Source organism: Anolis carolinensis, chromosome 3 (genome assembly GCF_035594765.1).
Source record: "Anolis carolinensis isolate JA03-04 chromosome 3, rAnoCar3.1.pri, whole genome shotgun sequence".
Lineage (NCBI taxonomy): Eukaryota > Metazoa > Chordata > Lepidosauria > Squamata > Dactyloidae > Anolis > Anolis carolinensis.
The window spans coordinates 32300688-32324515 of record NC_085843.1 but is presented as its reverse complement, the minus strand read 5'-3'; the positions used below and the strand labels follow the sequence as shown (position 1 = coordinate 32324515).

At 39.4% G+C, this 23828-nt stretch overlaps 1 protein-coding gene across 8 annotated transcripts in view; it reads right to left on the bottom strand.

Moving 5' to 3' along the window:
• mtus2 (microtubule associated scaffold protein 2) overlaps positions 1 to 23828 on the bottom strand; it is a 423984-nt gene that overhangs the window by 8324 nt on the left and 391832 nt on the right. For all 8 annotated transcript variants that reach the window (XM_062974685.1, XM_062974687.1, XM_062974684.1 and 5 more), the window contains 6 exons: positions 15441 to 15655; positions 12940 to 13045; positions 8642 to 8715; positions 6597 to 6695; positions 3667 to 3786; positions 2331 to 2428 (listed from right to left, as the gene is read on the bottom strand). In XM_062974685.1, coding sequence (XP_062830755.1) covers positions 2331 to 2428; positions 3667 to 3786; positions 6597 to 6695; positions 8642 to 8715; positions 12940 to 13045; positions 15441 to 15655 — 712 coding nt within the window. The remainder of the gene's footprint in view (positions 1 to 2330; positions 2429 to 3666; positions 3787 to 6596; positions 6696 to 8641; positions 8716 to 12939; positions 13046 to 15440; positions 15656 to 23828) is intronic.

The window sequence follows — 23828 nt, the reverse complement described above, 5'->3', positions numbered from 1 at the left end:
GGAAAGGAAGCCAAGAAATTATCTTGAGTCATAGGGATGGCTGCCTTAGACCCAGTTCCTGCTGAGACAGACAGAAAATTGAGAGGAGGCAGGTAATCAGGGATCCTCAGAAAACAATTGAATGGAGGCAGCTAATCAAGGATCTTCAGCAACTGAGGCAGGCCTATGGCGAACATACGAGGAAACAAAGACTGGCAGGTCTGCATCATCGGCCACGTATTTACTCACTACAGATGTATACATTTACAAGACTGAATGTTTGGGTTACATGAGGGATTTGTGATCTGATATTTAGTCTATTTTCCTCCTAAATAACTATATTTTCTAATTTGAGCTTCAAACAAGGTGAGTATTAAGTGTATGCCCCTGCAAAACTTCTGTTCTTTAAAAAACACACACATACACAACAGCCAATGTTCCTGAATAATTTGTCTTTTTGCAGCTACTTGGATTGTTCATGGTTATTTTTGCATTCCTTTATAGACTATCTGTTCAACTTTACACACTCTGTGTTGCAATAAAACAAAATAAACATGCTGCAGCCTTGCATAAGATTTTCATAGCAACAAAATGGATAGAAGCACCCGCAAAATGAATGCAGCAGGGTTGCAGACAAAGCGAGGATACCAAGGAAAGTCAAGCTCAGACTTCATTCGGGCATGGTACCCATGGTGGTCTTAAACACGGTATTCTTGTGCCTATTATTCAGAGTATTGTGCTCATGTTAGGCAGACAATTTTGTCCCTTTGCAAAGTGGTATAGTTTGAAACATACGAATAAAAGGTTTCTGTTATGTCTACTCCAATACCCAGAGGTTTCCAGCATTGATGTTGACGATCAACTGCTTGCAAAATAAACTTCAAGTCAGCACTAATCCGTGGTTAGAGTATTGTTGACAGTTCCTAAGGAGGAAAGCTTTGTTTATGTATGCAGCAGAAGATTATTAAAAACACACCAAGACTTTAAAGGATAATTCTATGGCTGAGATTTTGTATTGTAAGGTGTTGTGTAAAAGCTTTAAAGGAAGAACGATGTCATGTCTCTCCTCTCAATAAGCCTAGATCCATCATTTAGCCACTGCCCCTCCCCAACCATTCAGTGCTGATGGGTTCAGAGAGGCATCCGGCTATGCACCAGACATAGACATCAGACATCACTGCTGAGATCCATTAGGATCTTTGAAAACCTAAATGGATGATGCAATCAGTCTACATCCAGCTATGGCAAAGTCAAACTCTTCTCTGATCCTCCCCTCTTTCACCAACTATTGAACGGTTGTTGAGAGAAGGAAGGCTGCAGTGCCATAACAATGAATCTGAGAGTGTTTCCAGAAGGAGGAAGAAACAACAACAAAAAACAAAAACAAAAGGTGCGAAGAGGAGGGGGGGACAACAACTACATACACAAGGGTACATTTTACATGCTTGTGCATGCCACTGTCAGAATCACAACTTCTCCTGAAATCAGTTTCACTGTGTTCAGTGGCGTTTATTCCCAGGAAACCATATATAGGGTTTTATCCTTATCCTCTGTCTGAAACACTTGCATAGGAAACCTTATAAACCTGTAAGGCAGATATGGGAAACATGTCTTCTGGATAGTGTTGGGCTGCTACATTGGGAAAACAGCTCCCAGCATGTTCCCCAACCCAGCTGTAAGGGAGACTAGTAATATTATTTACTAGGGAAAGTTGAACCCGTTAAAAACACTGATTTCAGTAAGGCCAAGTAAGAAACAATGAATACATGACAATCTTGAATTGAATCAAGCACTTCTTGGGTAATCCTGCAAATATTTACTTGAGATGCTGAAAATCTCATTCAGCTTACATTTTTAACTGATATTAATTAACCCTTTTCACACTAATACATAGGTTGAAATGCAGCAAACTTTCACCATTTTAAAGCTCTTCTTTGCTCAAAAACATGCTTCCAGATATGTATTTTATGGAGACTCATATACAAAATTCTAGACAAAATGTGAATTTAGAAAAGAATGTTCATAACTGAAACAGTTTATGTTCAGTATTGTTTAAAAATGTTTAGAAAATGGAAGAAAACTGGATTATGTTTTAAACTGACATGAAATCAATATGGACTGATCTTTCCATCCATGCTTGGAAGTCAGTCCCACTAAAGTCAATGGTTCCCAGATCAGAATAGCAACTATTGTATACAAAGTCTCAATGAGCTACGTGAATGTCATGTTCTTTCCACTGTGCTACTTCTATATAAAAAACACACCTGGGAAAAGTTACCATTTTATAACTGTAACTATAACTCTGAATTTATATTTGCAATTTCAACTCAGGAGCAATTATTTAGACAGACCTTGTCACCACGGTGTTCTGATCAATGCGGACTCTGAGGTCCTCGTTTTGCTGTCGAAGTACTTGGATCTTTTCTTCCAATATTAAGTTCTTTTCAGCCTGGAGCAATAGAAGGGATAGTTATATGTTTACAGAAACTGAAGCATTAACGTCAGTATAAGGCAGTTTTCCAACAGGAACTAGTAACTGGGCCAAGGAGAGGCTAGGCAGCCAGTAGCTGGGGATGTTTTTGCTCCAGCAATGAGTTTTGTCAGCTCTTACAATTTGATGACCTCAGAGCTTAAATTGCTTACACTACTGGCCTCATAAGTGCCAACCAGCTTAACAAATAGGGTTCATTACCAAGATCTGCCTAGTATCCAAGAGCTGCTACTTGAAGCAGGCATCTCATACTGAGGCCCCATTTGCAATGACCATTTAATGCAGTTCAAAGCTAGCTTCAAACTGAGGTGGCCAGACACCAATGTTCCACAAAAATGCATTGAAAAAACCCTTAATGTGTACCAGTGCTTTGTGGTTTTTGTCATTACCATCTGAGCCTCAAATGGGTTCTAGAATTTTCTTTGTAAAAATCTACACAGCAAAACCACTTCCTCCAATACCAGTTTGAAACTGCACTAAATGGTCAGTGTAGTTGGGGCATAAGGATAAGCTAAAGTGCCGGCTTTCACCTTCAGTTTCGGAGCTGCCGTCACAAAAGGCAATTGATTAAGGAAGACATCTTTGCATCTCTGCTATGCATCTAATGTAAGGATTTAAGCATTTGACTACTTCATTCTCACATGTGAGAATAATTAATTTCTACATTTTTTTCTCTGCTGCAGAGCAAACACGTTTCTATCCAGTCCTCATGAGATAGTCACACATCCTGAAATGTTTGGAGAAATCGTTCTGTGCAGAAATATCCATTCTTTTGCAAGAAAATCAAGAGATTTTTTAAAGCCATCACTATTTTCAGATAAATACATGCTTTTTTCGTGCATGGCTGGAAGGTTTTTTTTGTTTACACAAAATGCAGCCATCTCGGAAACAAATGACATGGGGCTGTCTGGAAACAGGTTTTGTACAAAAAGTGTTTGTGGATATTTCTGCATGCAATAATTTACAAGACATTTTTAGGCTGTGTGAATACCAGGTGACAACTGCACAAAATTCTTGCCACTAAGTCATTTTTCCTGATCAGGTTTTCTCGTGTTTTTGGAAATCAATTTTTTCAAGCAGGAAACCAATGACAGTAAATATTCTCTACATGTATGTATGAACTATTTCACCCATTCCTGCACCTGCCTTGTTGTTTTGTAAATAATCGGAAGCTAAGAACAAAAGAGAGAGCTCACTAGTTTTTCTAGCTCCATGATTCGCTTTTCCTGTTGATGAATGAGTTGATTCTTCATTTCCAAAACTTCTTTTATACTAATCATGTCTTCCTCTAAATGTTGATATGGAGCCAGTGCAATCTAAGAGGAAGAAGAGTGATGAGACACAGAAGCAATGGATTTACTTAGCATAGATATTAATCTGTGTACATTTTTGTTCTTGTATGCAAAATCATGCAGTCATGCTGGCCACATGACCTTGGAGGTGTCTACGGACACCGCCAGCTCTTTGGCTTAGAAATGGAGATGAGCACCAACCCTCAGTTGGTCACAACTGGACTTAACATCAGGGGAAAACCTTTATCTTAACCTATGCAAGAATAAATAATATTAACGATATTTCATCCCGGTGTGAAAAAGTCCAGCATGGACAGAGTGTTATGGCTTGCTTGCTCGAGGTAGCATTTTGGCCAGCAAGTTCAGAAGGGTCAATAGTCAGTCAGAACTTGCTGGCCCAAAGGCTGTCTCAAGCAAACAAACCATAACACTCTGAACATGCAGCTCTGTGGGAGCTTTAGGGAGGACAGGACTCCTTGTGAGGATGGCAGGGAAATAGGAAGTGTTTCAGATGACAAAAAAGCACTGATATCAGTTTAGAGACAGAAGGAAATGAGGTTGTAATCATAAGCAGCGTTCATCTTCCTTTTCCTTCCGTTCAGAGCTCAGAGTCCTACATCTCCATCATTTAAATTGCCTCTCCCTTTGTACACAAACCATCTACTTTCACTGGATAAATAATCTTAACCATATTTCTCCCCAGTGTAGGACACAACAGAACTGGAAAACTGTAAATAAAATGCATTATTTTTTTTCACCTGTAGGAATTTCTAGGTCAACATTTGGGAGATGTTGGCCACAGACAAACTGTAGAATCTAGAGATTCCTAGAGGGCCCATATTAATCAAATCCACAAATAATCAAACTCACAAAAGTTAAACCCACAAATATGGGTGGATAACTGATAGCTGTCATGTGGGAAGTTCTGTATGAAGACCGAAGGGTAACATAACAGACCCATCTAAAAAACATTCAGATATTTAAACGTGTGTGCATCACTAGCAAAGTGAGGCCCATTGGGCAAAAATGAAAAGATAAGAAAGAAAGTGCATTGATTTTCTTGAATTGAAAAGGAAATTTTCTGTGGATGAAACTAGGTTTTTGCATAAAATACTTTTTTTCTATTCAGAAATGCTAAATGAAATTATGCAGGCAAGTCCTAACTAAAATAAATCAATTTAAATAATAGTGTGTGAATTAACATACAAATATGTTAACTGAATAGGGTTTATATATTTAGGGGAGGCCTTGGTGGTGCAGCAGGTTAAACCGCTGAGCTGCTGAACTTGCTGACCAAAAGGTCAGCAGTTCTAATCCAGAGAGCAGGGTGAGCTCCCACTATTAGCCCCAGTTTTTGCCAACCTAGCAGTTTGAAAACATGCAAATGTGAGTAGATCAATAGGCGGGAAGGTAACGGCGCTCCATACAGTCATGCTGGCCACATGACCTTGGAGGTGTCTACGGACAACTCTGGCTCTTCAGCTTAGAAATGGAGATGAGCACCAATCCCCCAGAGTTGGACACGGCTAGACATAATGTCAGGGGAAAATCTTTACCTTTTAACCTAGATATTTAGGAGTAGATGGTTCCATGTCTATGCTTTTTGCATCTACTAAGTGAAACAATCATATCTTGAAAATATTAGAAAAAATCCTTATATAGTTGTTTGTCTATATAATCGTAAATAATAATATAACTGTATCCATGGATTTTGTCATCCATGGGGACCCTGAAACCAAACCCCAGTGAACACCAAGGGCCAACTGTACCAAGATAATTCAGCCCACTTATTCTTAGAATAGGCTAAGTCCCAAAGGGCAAAGATTCTCATTTGTCCAGAAAATCATGCTTTTGTATCTGATTATATTTTTAAATATTCTTTCCATCTCTACTCTTTACATCCATTCAGGAAACAAGACTTAAGCTTGTGGGATTTGTATCAGAAGGAGGAGTGCTCATCATGTGAATTTCTAGTGTAGGAAGGAAGTGGGAAGAAAAGCCAAAGGTCATTTATACTTTACTTTGACAGCTGACCCCAAGAAGGGAGCGTCAAATGGCTTTGGCTATTTGACCAAGGATTACTAAAGTAGGTTGAAATTTAAGATCTAAGTGGTCTGTAAATAGTCATAAATAATACACTAAGGACAAAATTTCTGTGGTGCACCAGCAGTACTTTTTTTTTTACAATTGTACTCTAGTCCTATTCAATTCATGCTTTTGTAAGCAAAGTTCTACAAGTCTGACCATTTTACATGGTCCTAAATCCTATTATTAGTTCTAATTAAAGTAGAACAATTTAATCAGTTGGATTTACTGATGTATTGACTCACCATTCACCCAAAGAGAGAACAAATAGCAGGCATACTGGCAAATAGACAATTGAGTTCATGATGCCATTATTTCACAGAAGGATGGTATGCTTGCAATCACCACATAACCACACGAGTGTTGATTAACACTATGCAAGGAAGATGTAGGATGTTGATCAAAGCTATCACAATGGAACTACAACAGGCCCTTAGTATCTTCTGGGTCTTTGTTCTAGGACCCCTGGTGTATCCCAAAACACGTGCTCATGTCTCATGATATACAATGGCATAATAAAATGGTGTCCCTAATATAAAATGCCAAAATTAAGCTTTGCTTTTGATTTTTTTTGAACATTTTCAAAAAAATGAATCCGTGGATGTCAAATCTTTGTATACGAAGGGCCAACTCTACCCAATATTATGGATGCGTATCATCTTGCCTACCAAGATAAAAATCCATCAGAAACCAAAAGAGGGATTTTTTGTTATATTAAATTACATATGCAGGACACATCACTTGGTTACCTCTAGTTGTTCTTCAGTGTTTTTCTTTAATGCCTCTTCAAATCGCTTTGCCTTATCCTTTAGAGATTGGCTCTGAAAAGTGAGGGTGTCTACCTGGTCCTGCAATTAATATGAAGCACAAACAGAAATTGTTGTGTAATGCTTTTAACTTGATACAAGGTACCTGTTGGGATAAGAGCCCCATTTGGGAACTCAAGAAACATAGTAATGGGAATGTTTAAATGGAAGTCAGAGTCAAGTTGTTTACTGCCTACTGCTATGGCTATGATGTATCTCCCACTTCCTATGGCAGTGGTTCTCAATCTGGGCTCCCCAGATGTTTTTGGACTACAACTCCCAGAAATCTCAGCCAGTTTACCAGCTGTTAGGATTTCTGGGAGTTGAAGGCCAAAATATCTGGGAACCCTAGGTTGAGAACCACTGTTCTATGGTATTCACAAACATGTTGCAAATGCTGTAAAAGAGAGGTTTGTGCTAGAGCAGTGGTACTCAACCTGTGGGTCCTCAGATGTTTTGGCCTTCAACTTCTTGAAATCCTAACAACTGGAAAACTGGTTAGGACTTCTGGGAGTTGTAGGCCAAAACACCTGGGGACCCACAGGCTGAGAACCAATGTGCTAGAGCCTTGATCATGTGGTCTTCTAGATTGCATCAAATCCTAGGCACATATATCCTATAATGTTCATAAGTACATAGGAAACTGTCTTGTACCTAATCAGGGCATTTCTTCGCCAGCCCATTATTGATTATTGGCAGCAACTCTCCAGGTTCCAGGCAGAATTCTTTCCTATCTCTTTCTGGGGACTCTTCGCTTATTCCTACACAAATGTTAAGCAATCCAGACCCAGAAAAGTGATTGACAGTAGAATGAATTACTCACTAGAGTGGCAATGGAGACGTTTTTCTGGACAACTATCAAAAGAGGCTGGGCAGCTACTGGTTGGGGATTGCTCTAGTTGGATTTCCTACACTGAATAGAGAGTTAGATTCCATGGTCTATGAGGCCTCTTCCAACTTTATAATTATACTAGTCTTTGCTTATGAAATCAGATTGCATTAGGTACAGTATGTTCCATCTGGTAATTCGTGTTAAAGGTTGCTGTGTACTTTCAAGTCAGTTTGTGACTAGATGGTTTTCATGGCACGATTTGTTCAGAGGAGGTTTGCCATCCTCTGACACCAAGAAAGTGTGACTTGCCCAAGGTTACCCAATGGGTTTCCTTGGCCAAGCAGGGCTTTAAACCCAAACACCCAAAGCACTTACACCATGGGTTGCTGTGAGTTTTCTGGGCTGTATGACCATGTTCCAGAAGCATTTTCTTCTGATATTTTGCCTGCATCTATGGCAGGCATCCTAAGAGGTTGTGAGGTATGTTGGAAACTATGCAAGTGAGGGATGCCCAGGGTGGGTGAAAGAACTCTTGTCTGTTTGAGGCAGGTGTGAATATTGCAGCTGGCCACCTTTATTAGCATTGAATAGTCTTTCAGTTTCAAGGTCTGGCTGTTTACGGTCTGGGGGCGGTGTTAGCTGGCCCTGATTGATTCATGTTTGGAATTCCTCTGTTTTCTGAGTGGTGTTCTTTATTTGCTGTCCTGATTTTAGTTTTTTTTTTAATACTGATAACCAGATTTTGTTCATTTTCATGGTTTACACCATGCTTTCTCTTTGCATGTTGTTCATACTGATATTAAAACAAGTAATTACATTGAAATACGCATACAGTCAGCTATGTACTTGATGTCAAGACCTCAAATAAACCCTCTTTCCTTTTACTATTGTATTTTATATCACTGGCCAAGACTGATACATTTAATAGTTTATAGGAGAAAATGGTTTGCAAATACAGATCCAAACCCAAATTGAACATGTTTGCCTATCTAGTATTTCAGTTAACCATATGTAAAAGCAAGGGAATTGGCTTAAAGATTGTAGGAAAATGACAGGAACCAAAGGGTTGGTGTCTCTGTGAGCAACACAGAAAAGGTATCTGTCAAACAGGTCTTTGTAACAAATTATAATTTGGAAAGCTCAATAAAGTTTTTACCTGCAATGACAGACGCAACTTCTCAAAATTCTCTTCAAGTTCTTTTTTTTCCAGCTCATGGGAAGAATTCAGTTCTAGAGGAAGTTAAGAAGCAAGCAAACAGAACTCAAGTGTTAGCATTAAAACAGGCATATAGTGTGCTCCTTACCCATAATCCCCCTAAGTGATGTTCTGACCAAAATATACCCAACTTTAAGAGATGGTATACCATTAAAATTAACCACACAATGAATTAATATGCCACCTTTCTCTTGAAGGTAGCTTCCCAGCACAATAAATTAAAAATATTTACCGTAAAATTTAAGAGGAAATAAAGTTAATTCATAAAGCATTTTAGAATCAAATAAAGCATGCACATGTTTAAAGAGATTAATAAAATATCCATGATCAAACACAATAAACATTGTAGACGGAACAATAATGCCTATGCAGTCTTACTGTTTCCATTACTCAACTTGGCTTTGCCAGAGCTTAGCCACAGCTGTTACTTGTAGCTTGTAAGCAATAGATCTCCTCCTCATTCATTGTTCTGCTTGCCAATGCTGCAGAACCTTTTCACTTGCAACAACAGCCTGGCTTTTAAAGTGGGTTATAAGAGGTCAGATTGGCTGATGTCATTGTAGCTATGTGCTTCATACCTTACTTAGCCTGTATTACTATGGAGGAGCAGATCAGTGATATCATAATCTTATCAGTCAATAAGGGGGCATTATTTGTGTTTAATATTTTCAGGATTGCAAATTTAAAATACTTTTAGAATAAAAATGGAATCGGGCATAGTAACCAGAGGCCTACACTGGCATGAACAGCAAGAGGAAAAAGACTATAAGCACAGAAGATGAAGAACAGTAGAATAGAAAAGACCACAGGGATCATTCCCTGCCATGCAGGAATATCTCTGATCAAAGTACTCCCAACAGATGGCCATCCCGCTCTGTTTAAAGGCAAGCAATAGGTTACTCAGAGCTATCAGATTTTGTCTGCTTTCCCTCACCACCACTTTAAAAAGTCCAGTGCACTAACTGGATTTTAGAAAAAGTTTTCACCTATGGATTGAATAGTAGATGATGTACATTAAATTTTAGAATAAATCCCTATTGTTTGTTCAGGCCAAAAGTGGTATGGTGTGCTGTGTATAAACCTGTTCTCCATTTTTATTACTTATATGAAATGAAATATTAGTTGATCCCAAAGGAATCTGCAGATTAATAACCCACTACATTTTAAAGTTGTGTATTTTAAAAAATTAATAACCTGACTAATTGGTACAAAGTGGCTTCATATATCAGCTGTTGTAGTGCTCAGTTTACCCACTAGAGGGAGCCAAAGACTTTCAAAGCACACAATCCTAAACTGGGGAGCATTTCATACTGGTAATTAAACATAGCAAGCACAACTCCAATATTCATGGGAGATGATTTTTTTCCCCCCAAGAACTGAGTTTATCTGCCTCTTAAATATAAAAAAAATGCTTGGCTGTAAAACACAAATAGGATAAACTGAACAACTCTGGAATAATTTGAAAGAATTTTAATATAAACCATGTCTATGATCTCAATCCTTGGAAGTGAAATCTATTTTATCATATGTACATTGGTCACAAATGTTAGGATGTTTCAAATGTTCTAATGTTTCTCCTGACCTCGTATAACATTGGAGCCTTTTCTATATCAGTGAATTGTCTGCAAGAGGTCAATCATTTCTCATCAGTTCCTTGGTTTTCCTTTAGTGGATCAACTTTGTTGCTTTAACTTGGTCCTGTTCACTATAAACTCTTTAAGATAGAAAAAAGTTGTTGTCTATGTCATTCAATTCATGCCACAATCAAGTATAGACAGCAGGTATTACAGACTCCAGTGGCACAATGGGTTAAATCTTTGTGCCGGCAGGACTGCTGACCAACAGGTTGGCAGATTGAATCCGTGGAAAGTGGGTGAGCTCCCCCTGTCAACTCCAGCTCTCCATGCGGGGACATGAGAGAAGCCTCCCACAAGGATGGTAAAACATCAAACTTCCGGGCTTCCCCTTGGCAACCTCCTTGCAGATGACCAATTCTTTCACACTAGAAGTGACTTGTAGTTTCTCAAGTCGCTCCTGACATGGAAAACAAAAAGCAGGTGTTACAGAAACTTGTAATGTGTTTCCTAGCCAGCTAGGAGATCTGCCCAAAGCTTAATGGCAGAGCCCAAACACTGCATGCTAGCAATGCAAAAAATCCTAAGTTTTGATTTTTCTTGTCTTTTGTTGAATCTAGCCTCATTTTATTCCCACCCTTTTTCTGCCTTGAGTTGTCAGACTTTGGATCGTTTATATATGTGAATGGAAATATGTGCTCATCTTTATGCATATTCCTGTAGTGCCTGCATTTATCGATTCATTCGATCTAATTTATGCATTTCCTCCTTCAACTAAAGTATGTTGCTATGCATTTTTCAATCATGCACATTTAAGCTATTCATATTTTAAATACATGGTTTTGCCACAGCTGTAGTTCTATCAGCCACTTCAAATACTTCATAAACATGTAAATTTTTTGAGGTGAGGTACAAGTCACAAGAGAAGGAGAATAGTTTCTCCAGATCTCACCTGCAGTTTCTTACCATTCTTCTTGTGTCTCAAGCTGTGACACTTTGGCATGGTTATTCACATTTTCCCCAAAGTGTAGAAACTGTCAAATCTAACAAAACACTGCACACACAAGGCCACAACTCCAGCCCCTTTCACCACTTGCTTAAAATAATCTCAGGTAGCAATGTTGAGAAACAGCTCTACCCGAGGTCCTAATGAATTATTTTCACTCAACAGGGTCAACCCTAACACTGACCACACTCACGTGGCAAATTTCAAGGTAGCCATGGCAGTCTCTGTTCCTCGCTGAATTTCCTTATGTTTCTCATTTGGAGGAAAAAATTGCACATGCCACAGAATCTTCCTAGGTTCCTTGTACTATTCTAACCAGGCCCGGCCCTGCTTGGCTTCTGTGATCAGATGAGATCGGATGTGTTCAGGGTGGTTAGGCCATAGGCGGCATCGGATTATGCTGCATCAGATCTAATGGATGACACTATCCTTTTGCTATCCTGAGTAAAACTCAGTGGTCAATCCATCCACCTTCTATGCATGGACTGGAAAGTGGACACTATCTTGCTCTGGATCTCAGGAGAAAAACGTCTTGGGCCAGAACTGAGTTTGACTAAGAGCTTGGGAAAATGCCTTTCAAAGTATATAGTTCCTGAAACTGGCAGCTTAGCAGACCTCCTCCACCCAATACAACTGCTGGCTGCTAAGATGTGGGGTGAGAATTAGCCGCTTTCAGTCTCCTTGTGGAGAGAAAAAGTGGGGTACAAATAAACATAATGAGAACTGACATCATCTGACAATAAAACTGTCAGAGTAATTGCAGCGCAGCAGCAGTTGGATGGAATCAGTGGAACGCAGAACGAAGTGACAATCAGAGACGTTGGTAAAACTATATACAAAGTTTTACTGTATGCAGTAATCAACACAAACAGGCTTGCAGACAATAGATGAACACAGGACTTGACTCAACACCTAGGCAGACAGAACCCGACTCAACGGACGCAATCAGCAATGTGCAAACACTTGTGTCTGGATACTCCCTAGTTCCAGCCACACATCAAGGACATCACAGCTTCTTAGTAATTAACTCTTTCCAGACTATAATACACTCTGGATGATGCAATCAGTATGCAATACAGACAAGACACAAATTTCATTTAAACACTATCTATACACAAATCCCACATTAACAAAAACTACATTGTTTTACCCACTACAGACTCCTGTTACACACCCATAACTCTTAATTAATGAACCTGCAAATGCAACCCCAAATGCCAGATCACTATCTTAACTTCCTTTGCTTTTGGTGAACCCAGTGTAAGTATGACTAAGTTTGAACCAATAACAGTTGTTCATCATAATATTAAAATAGTATCCTCCATCTAATAATGATTTAGCATTACAATATAATCTGGATATAGGCTGCTGTACCTTTTCAAGGTATCAGACTGGTGCTTGAAGATGCAAAATGGTGGGAACCCATAGACATCCTTGGGAAAGACATTTCATTGCACCAAGGTAGCAACAAGAAGATCTTGTTTATCTTGCAAACTTAGTTTGGTATTGACACTTGGTTGGAGATGGAGGATGGAAATTTTATGGGGCAAATACAGAAGAAGGTAGTTCTTGAGAAAAAAAGTATCCTATATAATGCCCCAAAATATTCCCACAGGTCATCATCTCCCATTTTAGGACGGACAGTATTACAAAATTACCTTGAACTTTGCGCTCATATTCATCTTGAAGTACTGCAATTGCAGATGTATGGCTATTTTCCATCTCTAGTATTGATGCTTCCTGATGTGCTACAATGTCATCCACCTGTTCATACAATAAAGCAACATAGTTAGATGAACTCAAACTAGCTTATACAGTTTCTGTAGAAGATTAGACACAATTCATTGAGGACAATACCGATGGCTGCAAGTTATAATCAGTGGCAACTAGCCTCCTCCATTTTAAGGATAGGATGAATTTACTCTGTCTCATTGCCACTGCATGGAGGGCATATGTGCAATTTTCTGCTTCTTATGGATCACTGTATGATCTTATGTTTGGATCATACAGTGAAACCATGGTATCTGCTAGGATTTGGTTTCAGGATCTCTTAGCCTGGTGGTTCCCAACCTAGGGTTCTCAGATGTTTTTGGCCTTCAACTCCGAGAAATCCTAACAGCTGGTAAACTGGCTGGGATTTCTGGGAGTTGTAGGCCAAAAACATCTGGAGACCCTAGGTTGAGATCCACCAGGCTAAGGCTTGCAATTTGGATTTTTTTGGGAGGAAGAGATATTTTGTATCCATGGATAGTTGAATGCAGAATCTGTGGATATGGAAGGCCAACTTATATCAGATTGTCTTATATTGAGTCAGATCATTGGCTCATCTATTTCAGTACTGTCAACCGCACCGATTTCTAGTAACTCTTTCTGTGAATCTCAGAAAAAGTTTTATTCCCATTAGGAATAAGGAATTAGGACGTGAAGTCCAGTCATGTCTGACTCTGGGGGTTGGTGCTCATCTCTATTTCTAAGCCGAAGAGCCAGTGTTGTCCGTAGACATCTCCAAGGTCATGTGGCCGGCATGACTGCATGGGAGCGCCGTTACCTTCCCGCCGGAGAGGTACCTATTGATCTATTCACATTGTCATGTTTTCGAACTGCTAGGTTGGCAGAAGCTGGAGCTAACAGCGGGTGCTCCCAGGATTTGAACCTGTGACCTTTCAGTCTGCAAGTTCAGTAGCTCAGTGCTTTAACACACTTTGCCACCGGGACTCCTTTTATTCCCATTCCTACCCAAATATATCAAAGATCGAACCTGGGACTTTCTATATGCAAACTGGAGCATAGACCTTTTCAAGGACAGTTCTTTCCTAGCCCTATATGGAGATGCCAGGGATTGACATCTAGCACCTTTTGTATGCAGAGCATACTCTCTGCCTTGATGGTCCTTTATTCCCCCCCCCCCCCAAAGCACATAGAGGTTTATATAGCCTACATTTCCTTAGCGGATCATGTTCAAAAGGGCTACCAAGAAACCTTGCTGAAACTGATGGTCAACAAGCCATCCCTCATTGCCTCCACAACAGACACTGGAAGGAGCACATCAACCATGCAATATTTCCTTCTCCTACTCTTCAGGAGCACCCGGTGGTGCAGCGGGTAAGTCGCTAAGCTGCTGAACTTGCTGACCAAAAGGTCAGTGGTTCGAATCCGGGGAGCGGGGTGAGCTCCTGCTGTTAGCCCCAACTTCTGCTAACCTAGCATTTTGAAAACATACAAAGATACCACTCTGGCAGGAAGGTCATGCCAGTCACATGACCTTGGAGGTGTCTACGGACAATGCTGGCTCTTTGGTTTAGAAATGGAGATGAGCACCAACCCGCAGAGTTAGACACAACTAGAAAGGGAAAATCCTTTACCTTTACCTACTCTTCAGTGAGGTCATACTCTTGTAAGTATGAAATTATAGCTATACCACAAAAGTAATGATTAACTGCCATTAAGTTAGATTTAAAGTGCACTGTAATTAGACTTCTGATAGTGGAAAGATCCCAGAAAAAGTTAGGAACTGGACTTGGGGGAATTTAACTACAAATCATATGTTCTGTTCAGTTTATTTTACAATTAGGAGCTGCGGTGGTGCAGTGGGTTAAACCCTTATGCCAGCTGAACTGCTGACTTAAGATTGGTGATTTGAATCCATGATTTCCTGCCTGTCAGCCCCAGCTTCCCATGCAGGGACATGAGAGAAGTCTCCCACAGGATGGTAAAACATCTGGACATCCCCTGAGCAATGTCTTTATAGATGGCTGATTCTCTCACACCAGAAGTGACTTGAAGTATGTTCTCAATTTACTTCTGACATGATAAAAAAGCTTTACAATTGACCTTCCCTATTTGTGCATTTGATTTTATTGCTCTTTCCAAGAAGGTTTAGGCCAAAAACATGACTCTACTGTCAAAGTCTGCCGGAAGTTAACTACAGAATTCCACAAAAGAACACTTTTATTAGGAAGAAAGGAAGGTAGGTAGTCAGGATTTTATACATGTAGTGTATGTGCTGGAAATGTGAGAATTATTATTATTATTAGGGAATAAATCAAATAATTAAGCCAGACATAATGTACGTATAAACCAGACATAATGTACTGCAATATGTGTGGCTGTAAACTGCTGTCCAGGTTTCTGTTTGGTATGTTAGCATCTCACGACTGACCTGTTCTTGGTGCTGAGTCCTCATTCTAGCAAGCTGCATCCGGTGATCCTCTTGCAAGTGCTCTAGTTCAGCACTATATTGCAACTGCAGTCGCTCTTCAAGTGCTTGCAGCTCTTCTCGCTGTTCCCAGCCAATCTTCCTCAGCTTATTCTCAAACTTCTTTTCCAACTCCTCCTTCTCTTTTTGTAATTTTTCACATTTCTCTGCATTGAGAGCTGAAAGAGAGAAGAACCAGCCACTAAGCCTCCTTAGAGAACCCAAGAGGACTAAGCAGATTTCCTTTCCCTCCAGTCCTGTGCTGCCAGTAAGGCGGAGATAAGCAGAATTGTCCTGCAGAACATCTTACCATAAGCTAGACAAAGTTACTTTGGGGGGTAACAAAGCTCCCACAACCCCCAACACAAATAAATGTATGGTGGTTTTCTTTGTTCTCGATAAATCTCCTATTTTGTCAGGTGTCTGAAAGTGTCAACACAATGTGCCTAGAATCTTGTTTGTGGAGATTCTTTCTCACACGTGGTTGTACTTTTGGGGCATTGTGCAATAGATGTATTCAGTTCATGATGATGTGAAAGGAGTTCCACAATGTAATTACACATGGGTCTAAATCCTATTGTTAGTCCCTATTAGAATTGAGCTATTGAGTCAACTAGAAATAATTACAGTAGAGCCACTGAATCAATTTACTCACCATTCAACAACCGATTGAATCGATGTACTCTAGCTGGTAATAGCAAATAGGATAAAGTAGCACATTCTTAGATAGTGCTTAAGAATTCATAATTGCCTGCAATGCTCTCATTTCATTGACTGGGATTGTAGGAGTAGCCATGGTGGGTTCTCCGCTGCACATTGTGATAACAAGAAGGCATACAAGCTTCTTCTGCTTTCCAACACTTCACTCTTTTGACATATCTAAATAAGGACCATGCGCCACATTTTCAACCCCCAGCTCCCTCCTTCAACAATGCTCTGCCTCTTTTCTCTCTCACTTGACTCAGCATACAAATTGGTGCCATTTAGTGCTCAGTCTTGCATTCACAAGCTCAAAAAATTCTGGGCTTTGTTTTTCAACCATTTTTAGTTTTTGACAGTGCCCAGGTCCCTAAGCTTTCAAGTTAAAAAAAAAAAAGGGGGGGGGGTAATTGGGAGATACTAAATTGGGTGCACAATGTTGGCATTTAGCAGAAGAGTGGTGTAGCATAACCACTGGACAACTGCATCAGTCCAGAGTTATACTGGGCAAGCACAATATATGATCATGCCCTGTGTTTTTAAAGACACCAAGCAGGGCACCACACATTACTGATAAGCTGGATTTGACCTGTTTGTTTACAAGGCAAACAAGCCTAAAAGGCTTGCCTCCCCTACTATATCACCTGCCTTTCTACACAATATAGACAAAATACCAATAGTTTCCCTGCCATTGCTTCATACAGCAGAATCTTGGAATTTCCAAGTGAATTCGTTAGAAATTAATATTATAGCTGGATAGTGAACTAGTGCTCTATAGCACAGAATTCAAAATCTGTCTGTTTGAGTTATCAATCACTTCTTAGGACTACAAAAAGGATGTAAAAGATACATAAAATATTCTGAACAAAAAAAACATATTTAAAAGAAAGTTTTAAAACTGGGTTTAAAAAGAAAAGGCCAGATAATTTTAACAGTGCTGCACATAGTAATTAATGCCTATATCAATTAACTCAATTCATTTGTCTACTAGATCTCAAGTGGTGCACTTAGAAAACTTTCTTCCTTGCAGCAAAGGTCTGGAAACAGTCTGGAAAAGTTGTATTAATTGAATTTCAGCTCCCAGAATTTCCCCTCAGCCAAAATAGTTAGTGGCCTTACTGTCTGAGGGATTCTGAGAAATAGACTTAAATGGAAAGAGTAACATTTCTAAGCTGTTCATATGGGAACACTGGACCAACAGAACAGCATGACAAATTTTAAAAATCCCAAGGCACTGATGGTTCCTAAACCTTCCATCTCGGCTTGATCAGATACCGGATACTGCAACCAAAGCTATTCCATTTCAGTTCGTATATAAATCATATTGACAATATAAGTGGAATGAAGCTGTTCAAAATCAGACAGAAAATGAAAGCACCTATGTCCTTCTGTTTAATGATTCCTCGGGATGAAAATGACTGAAAACAACAGGAAATTTAAAGCTAGGAAAAATACAGTAGGGAGGAAATGTGTGTTTCCATTCCCCTGTATCTTTCAAAGTAATGGTGAAAGGAAAGGAGTTGCAGACACATCGGAAAGTGGAATAATGTTGGATATTGTTGGGATGCGGAAACAATGCTACAGAAAGTTCTTGTTCATTGCTCAGCTTTAGGAACCTCAAGAGAGTGCTATGGTGGCCCTAAATAAAGGGTCAGGCTGCAGTGTGTCTCTGGGTAAGCTTAACATTCTGCATAGTGGAGAATATTCTGAGGCTGAAGAGCTGTGAAGACAGGCCTGGAACTTGGGCTGGACCTATCGTGAGGCAGGATAAGTTAACAGCCTCCAGCAGCAGATACTGAAGGAAGCAGTGTGCTGCTTTATTTCTGAACACTCCCACAGTTATTTCCCTTTCTTAGAGGTCAAAGTTGTATGTGGAGAAAAGAGCCTGTTCTGTACCTCCTTTGCTTATAGACCATCACACTGCAGAATTGGTTCAACATCCCCGTAACTGCCTTGGCTCTATCCTATGAAATCCTGAGATTAGGTAAATGTCTCACAAAACTATAAATTCCAGAATTCCATAGCATTGGCCCATTGTAGTTAATATGGTGCCAAACTGCTAAAATTATGCAGCATGGACATGGCTCTATGTATTGCTTTCAGATGGTTCAATATGATTTCCCATTGTCACCTTAAATTCTGGTACTTAAGAGTGCTTAAGTGGAATGTCAATGCTAAACTTGACTGTTTGGATTATATCAGTGATCATAGGCTTAGGTAAACAGAAGACGACAAGAGGGATCTCCAGAAAAATATAGGTTATACGGCGAATGACAAAACCCTTAATTCCCCAGCCTTAACTTCACTTAACTGCTTTAGAAAATAACACTAGCATTATAGAAGAATAAAGGATGTGTTAGGAGAGGAGTTCAACTTTAAGATAATGGTGGTTTTCTGCACATAATCTTAACACAGGGATGGGGAACCTGTGGGCTTCCAAATGTTGCTGGATGGCAAATTCACTATTCTTTGCCACTGGCTATGGGTAATGGGAGTTGCAATCCATCAACTTCTAGAGGGTCACTTGATCCCTACTCCTTCATTATAGTGTTAGAATGTAATCATCTTTTTTATCAAATGTTTTTATTGAGAGTTTTGTATTTAAGAATATGGAAAAAAAAGAATAAAGTTTGCACTTTGAATGTAATCATCTAAGTAACTGGCTCAAGGTTTCTAGTGAGCCTGATAGTTAAATGAGGTTCTGAATCTAAGATTGAAATGATTCAATCTTAAGTAAAGCTACATCTCCCCTCTCCCTTTCTGAACTCAATGTCCTCCCATGGGGCCATCTCTCCCATGGACATTTAGTGGCTGATGGAGATTAGGAAACATTGGAAAAGTGTCTGATTATGTTCCTATAGCCAGATGTGCCATGATAATGCTATCCTATGGGACTACTGGAGGACTCAGAAGGTCTAGGAAGATACCTCTGTCATTGTGCATCTGACTATAGCTACATAGTTATAAAAACATGGCCATGCTCCTCTGATACCATCCATTCTTCATAATACCAAATCAGGTTGGGGAAAGCTGATTTAAGACCACCTAAAGCCTTTCCCATGTAGGAGAGCTAACACTAGGTGTTCCAACTGGATCTGCACAGAAGTTTAATTTTCACAACAATTTAATTTTGCAGCATTAGCTCTTAGAGTTCTATTCTGTATGATTTCGATTGTAATATAGAACTATTAGAATTCAAGCAAAAATGAACGGAGACTTGGAACTGGGGATTCATTATAATTGAAACCCACTCAAGCTTTAAATTAATTCTGCAAAGAAGTCTGTCTTCTAACAACTTTTCTAATGAATGACACTGGAACAATATAAGTTGCAACAGTATGAAATCAGTTTTTGAGGTGCTCAAGGCTGCAGACAAATATACAATTCAAATTCAGCATAGACACATACATTTAAGAGAAAGCAAAAGCATAAGCCATAACTCTGGCAAATAGAAGTCCAATGATTGTACGTGAAGCATCTGGTAGCTGTGATTCAATGAGCAAGCTTTCTCTTGCCTCCTCCCACTTTCTGGCTGCCAAAATCAGGAATGGAGAATAAGACTTTTTAAACACTCTCAAGCACTTATGAGTAGCACAGATCTTTTATAAAACCCTTCAGAATCCCACATTTTATGTGAGGGCAAAGCATGCTCCCAGACCTCAGGAACACAGTAGCAAACCCAGGTAAGTTGTCATTCAAGCAGTTAAGGCATGGAAACAAAGGCTTTAATTTAAAACACACATACATACAAAGCAAAACAAAACAGCACATTTTCCAGCTGCTGTCATTTATCATTTGTGCATTGTAATTACCCAAGAGCTGGCTCATATTTTTCCCCACATTTAAGGTCACAGGTTTAAATGGAAATGCAGTCTGCATGCCATCTGCAGTATAGCATCTGCCACATTCAAGCCAATAATATGCAAACTGTTATACACGTGGAATTAAATATGCAAACAACTCTCTGGATCATCATACAATCTCTGTGCAACCTATATTACTGAAGGAGTTGCCTATCTCTGTTGCAGACCATCCAAACAATAATCACAATGAACAGAGCAGTTTACTCTGGACTTTCCACCTTGCTTAGCTGCCAGAGCCAGTGCCTGGTTGTAACAAAGACAGTCCTACTCAAGAGCTTAATGAAACAGAGGTGATTAAAACTCCCAGGCAAGAAACAATTCATAATTCCTAAAGCTCATATGGAAACTTCAACAGTTGCAGGAAACTCCACCAAATGAATGCTATCGCTGTACAACAACACAGTCAGCATCCTATATGAAGGGAGTGCCAAGAGATTTCTTTCATTCGCTGGCTATTTCACTTTTGGCTTGCAGTCGGTTGGGCGTGACTTCCACAGAGTATGACATTTTACTGGACTGACAGGAGACTCCAGGTTAAATCGCAGCACTTGCCGTCACAATGTTTTCCCAGCCCTGAGCTGATGTGATTTCCCCTTCTGTCTGACCTACTGGCAAAGGCCAATCAAAATGCATTTCTCCTGATAACAGGAGGAAAAGTGAAATGTCACAAGTGATATGTCTCTTCGGTTCCTATTGGATGGAATGGGGCAATGGCCAAACCCAAGCAGCCCAAGCGTTTCTGAGTTTCCTGACCTTTATCCTCAAGAGGAGCATCAACTTCTCTAAGATGCCAGGGTCATATGAGCTGAAAGAAAGGCTTTCGGTTTAAACTCAGTCATCTAGCTTTCCTTGACTGGCATCCTGTTCAGCAGTTAAAAAACTGAGCTAGAATTGTGATCTCATAACTGATTGGATTCATATTTTTAGATGTTAATGATCAAGTGTGACATCATAAAAAGCTTTCATCCTGGCAGTGACCCAGCCAAAGGGTTTCTTAGGCACTGCAGATTGGGGTCTTGGAAAATACTTTGATAGCAAGTATGCCAGAACTCCAAGGGATCTCTGTGGCTACTGATACGTGATGCTCATAATGAGTACAGCAGACTTCATTTCTCAGTATCCTGGACTGCCAGCCTTGTAAACTGTTTGGCTGGGTTGATTCTGATCTGAAAAGGTAGGATTTGAGGTCATGCATTTTCAGGCACCATCCTGTACTCCATGTTGAAAAACTAACTTGCACCTGCTTTCAAAGAGAAGGTGGACAAACATGTATATAAGAGGAATATTTATTCCCTTCTGTGAATAAAGATAAGATGCATGGAATGGGATTTTTCTATCATCATCATCATCACCACCACCACCGTATGGACACAAGGCGGTTAACACTCCACACTAGACAAGTTTAAAAGGTGCAATACAAAAGTTTTAAAAAAACAATTAAATAGTAACAGTGTGGTAAAAACAGAATTAAAATACAGTATATACACTAAAATGGCCTTCTACAATCCTTGAGGTGCTATATTCTCAGAAATGTACAGCTGAGATGAAGGAATCCAAGTTGCAAGGCACTGCAGGGGGCTGGTTTTCATGAGATATTCAGTGCTTGCTATGTGCTCTTTTTTGGGGAATTCAGATGTTCAAATGATGCAAAACTCTTTCCTATAATCCAGGGCTGGGGGGACATGTGACCCCACAAATATGCCTGGAGTATAATTCCCATAATACTTCATCACTAGCCGTATTGGCTAGGGCTGATAGGAGCTCCAATTCAATAATATCTGGAGGCCCAAAGATTCCCTTGTTCAATATGTTATCGAAGGCTTTCATGGCCAGAATCACAGGGTTGTTGTATGTTTTTCAGGCTGTATGGCCATGTTCCATACCTCACAACCTCTGAGGATGCCTGCCACAGATGTGGGCCAAATGTCAGGAGAGAATACTTCTGGAACATGGCCATACATCCCGGAAAACATAGAACAACCCTGTTCCCTTGTTCTGCAGCACCCCATTAATATTAGAAACTTCAATCCGCACATTGATATTCTCTTTTTGAGATCAGACTGACTGCAGCACTACAAACTGTCCAGCATAACTACCGTATATACTCGAGTATAAGCTGACCCGAATATAAGCTGAGGCACCTAATTTTACCACAAAAAACTGGGAAAACATTGACTCCAGTATAAGCTGAGAGTGGTAAATTTCAGAAATAAAAATAGATACCAATAAAATTACACTAATTGAGGCATCAGAAAGTGAAATGTTTTTGAATATTTACATAAAACTGTAATTTAAGATAAGGTTTCCAACTTTGATTGAATCATCATTCTCATCTTCTTCAGTGTAAATGTGCTTATGTATCCTTTTAATAACAATAGAGAAAAATAATAAATGTAATAAGACTAACAAATACAGTCAAATAATAAATGCAATAATAAATAGATTAAAATAATAAATTTAATAACAACAATAATAATATCAGAGTGAAATAATAAATGTATTAATAGTAATAAAAATAGAGTAAAATAATAAATGTAATAATACCAATAATAATAAATGTACCATATATACTTGAGTATAAGCCAACACAAATATAAGCTAACTAGGACCCTCACCCGAATATAAGCCGAGGGGGGCTTTTTCAGTCCTAAAACAGGGCTGAAAAACTAGGCTTACACTCGAGTATATACAGTATCTCTCTTCCCCATTAGAAAGGGGCCTTTCTCAAGGAATCTTTTCCTACTTCTGCTTATGCACCAGACTACCAGCCTACAATAACAATAAAGGGAAGTACGGTTGGATAAAAAGCATGGAAAGGATTTCCCCCTTAAATCTCCTGTTTTGACATCAGATGTAATTACTTTGTCTAGGGCAGGTGCCAAGTTGGAAGGCACTCTGGACCAGATCCTGGAATTAATGAATCACAGCGAAAGGGATGTACGTCTTTGCTCACTTCATTTCAGCATCCAAGAACAAATAATTTCAAATGGTTTCTCCTCAACTAATAAGATGAAGAGATTTTTGGCACATTTTTGATGGGTTTTTTTTGCACCTTGTTTCTTCACACAAAGGTCTTTTTTAAAAATCACATTTTCTGGGTCATAAAAACATTGCTTTGGGTATAAAATACACTGGTTCTCTGTAAACTGAGTTTCATGTGGAATATTTTTTTTTACTAAGAAGTTCTGATTTTGACAATCTCACCATGGTTGGTAAATTTTGGGAAAATGTCTCTGTGTGTTGAGTCATCCTTTCTTGTTAAGGAGAAGAAAGTGTGCCGTTGGAATCTTGTTCATGACACATTTCACACAAGACGTCCACACATGTTTCTGTGATCATTGCAGAAAATGGATTACAGCTCCTTCTACACATTGTAGAATAAAGAATCCTGTTTTGTTAAAAGAAATGCACTTTTGCCTCATATTCAGACAGTCAGGCTGTGGCACAGAACAAGAACCCTAAATCCGTGGCATGTAACTCCAGGAAATTTGTGATACCCCTCATACATTGCACATGTCTTAAGATAATTTTCCAGCAAAGAGCATTTCAAGCCAATGTTTTGATTAGCTGCCGAGTCAGGGATCAGTCATAATTTTCTTCTGAATGAGCAACATTTCGGTCAGAAACAGGATATGCTGGATGTAACCTTTACTTGCTAGCTTCTACATTTCTGCTTGATTTCCCTATTAGCCACAACAATATTATGTTGCAGCCTACTGCATCTTAGAAAAGCCAGTGGAGTCATGCTAGATTTACTTTCAGTGCTAGATTTTGTTGTCCCTAAAACCTC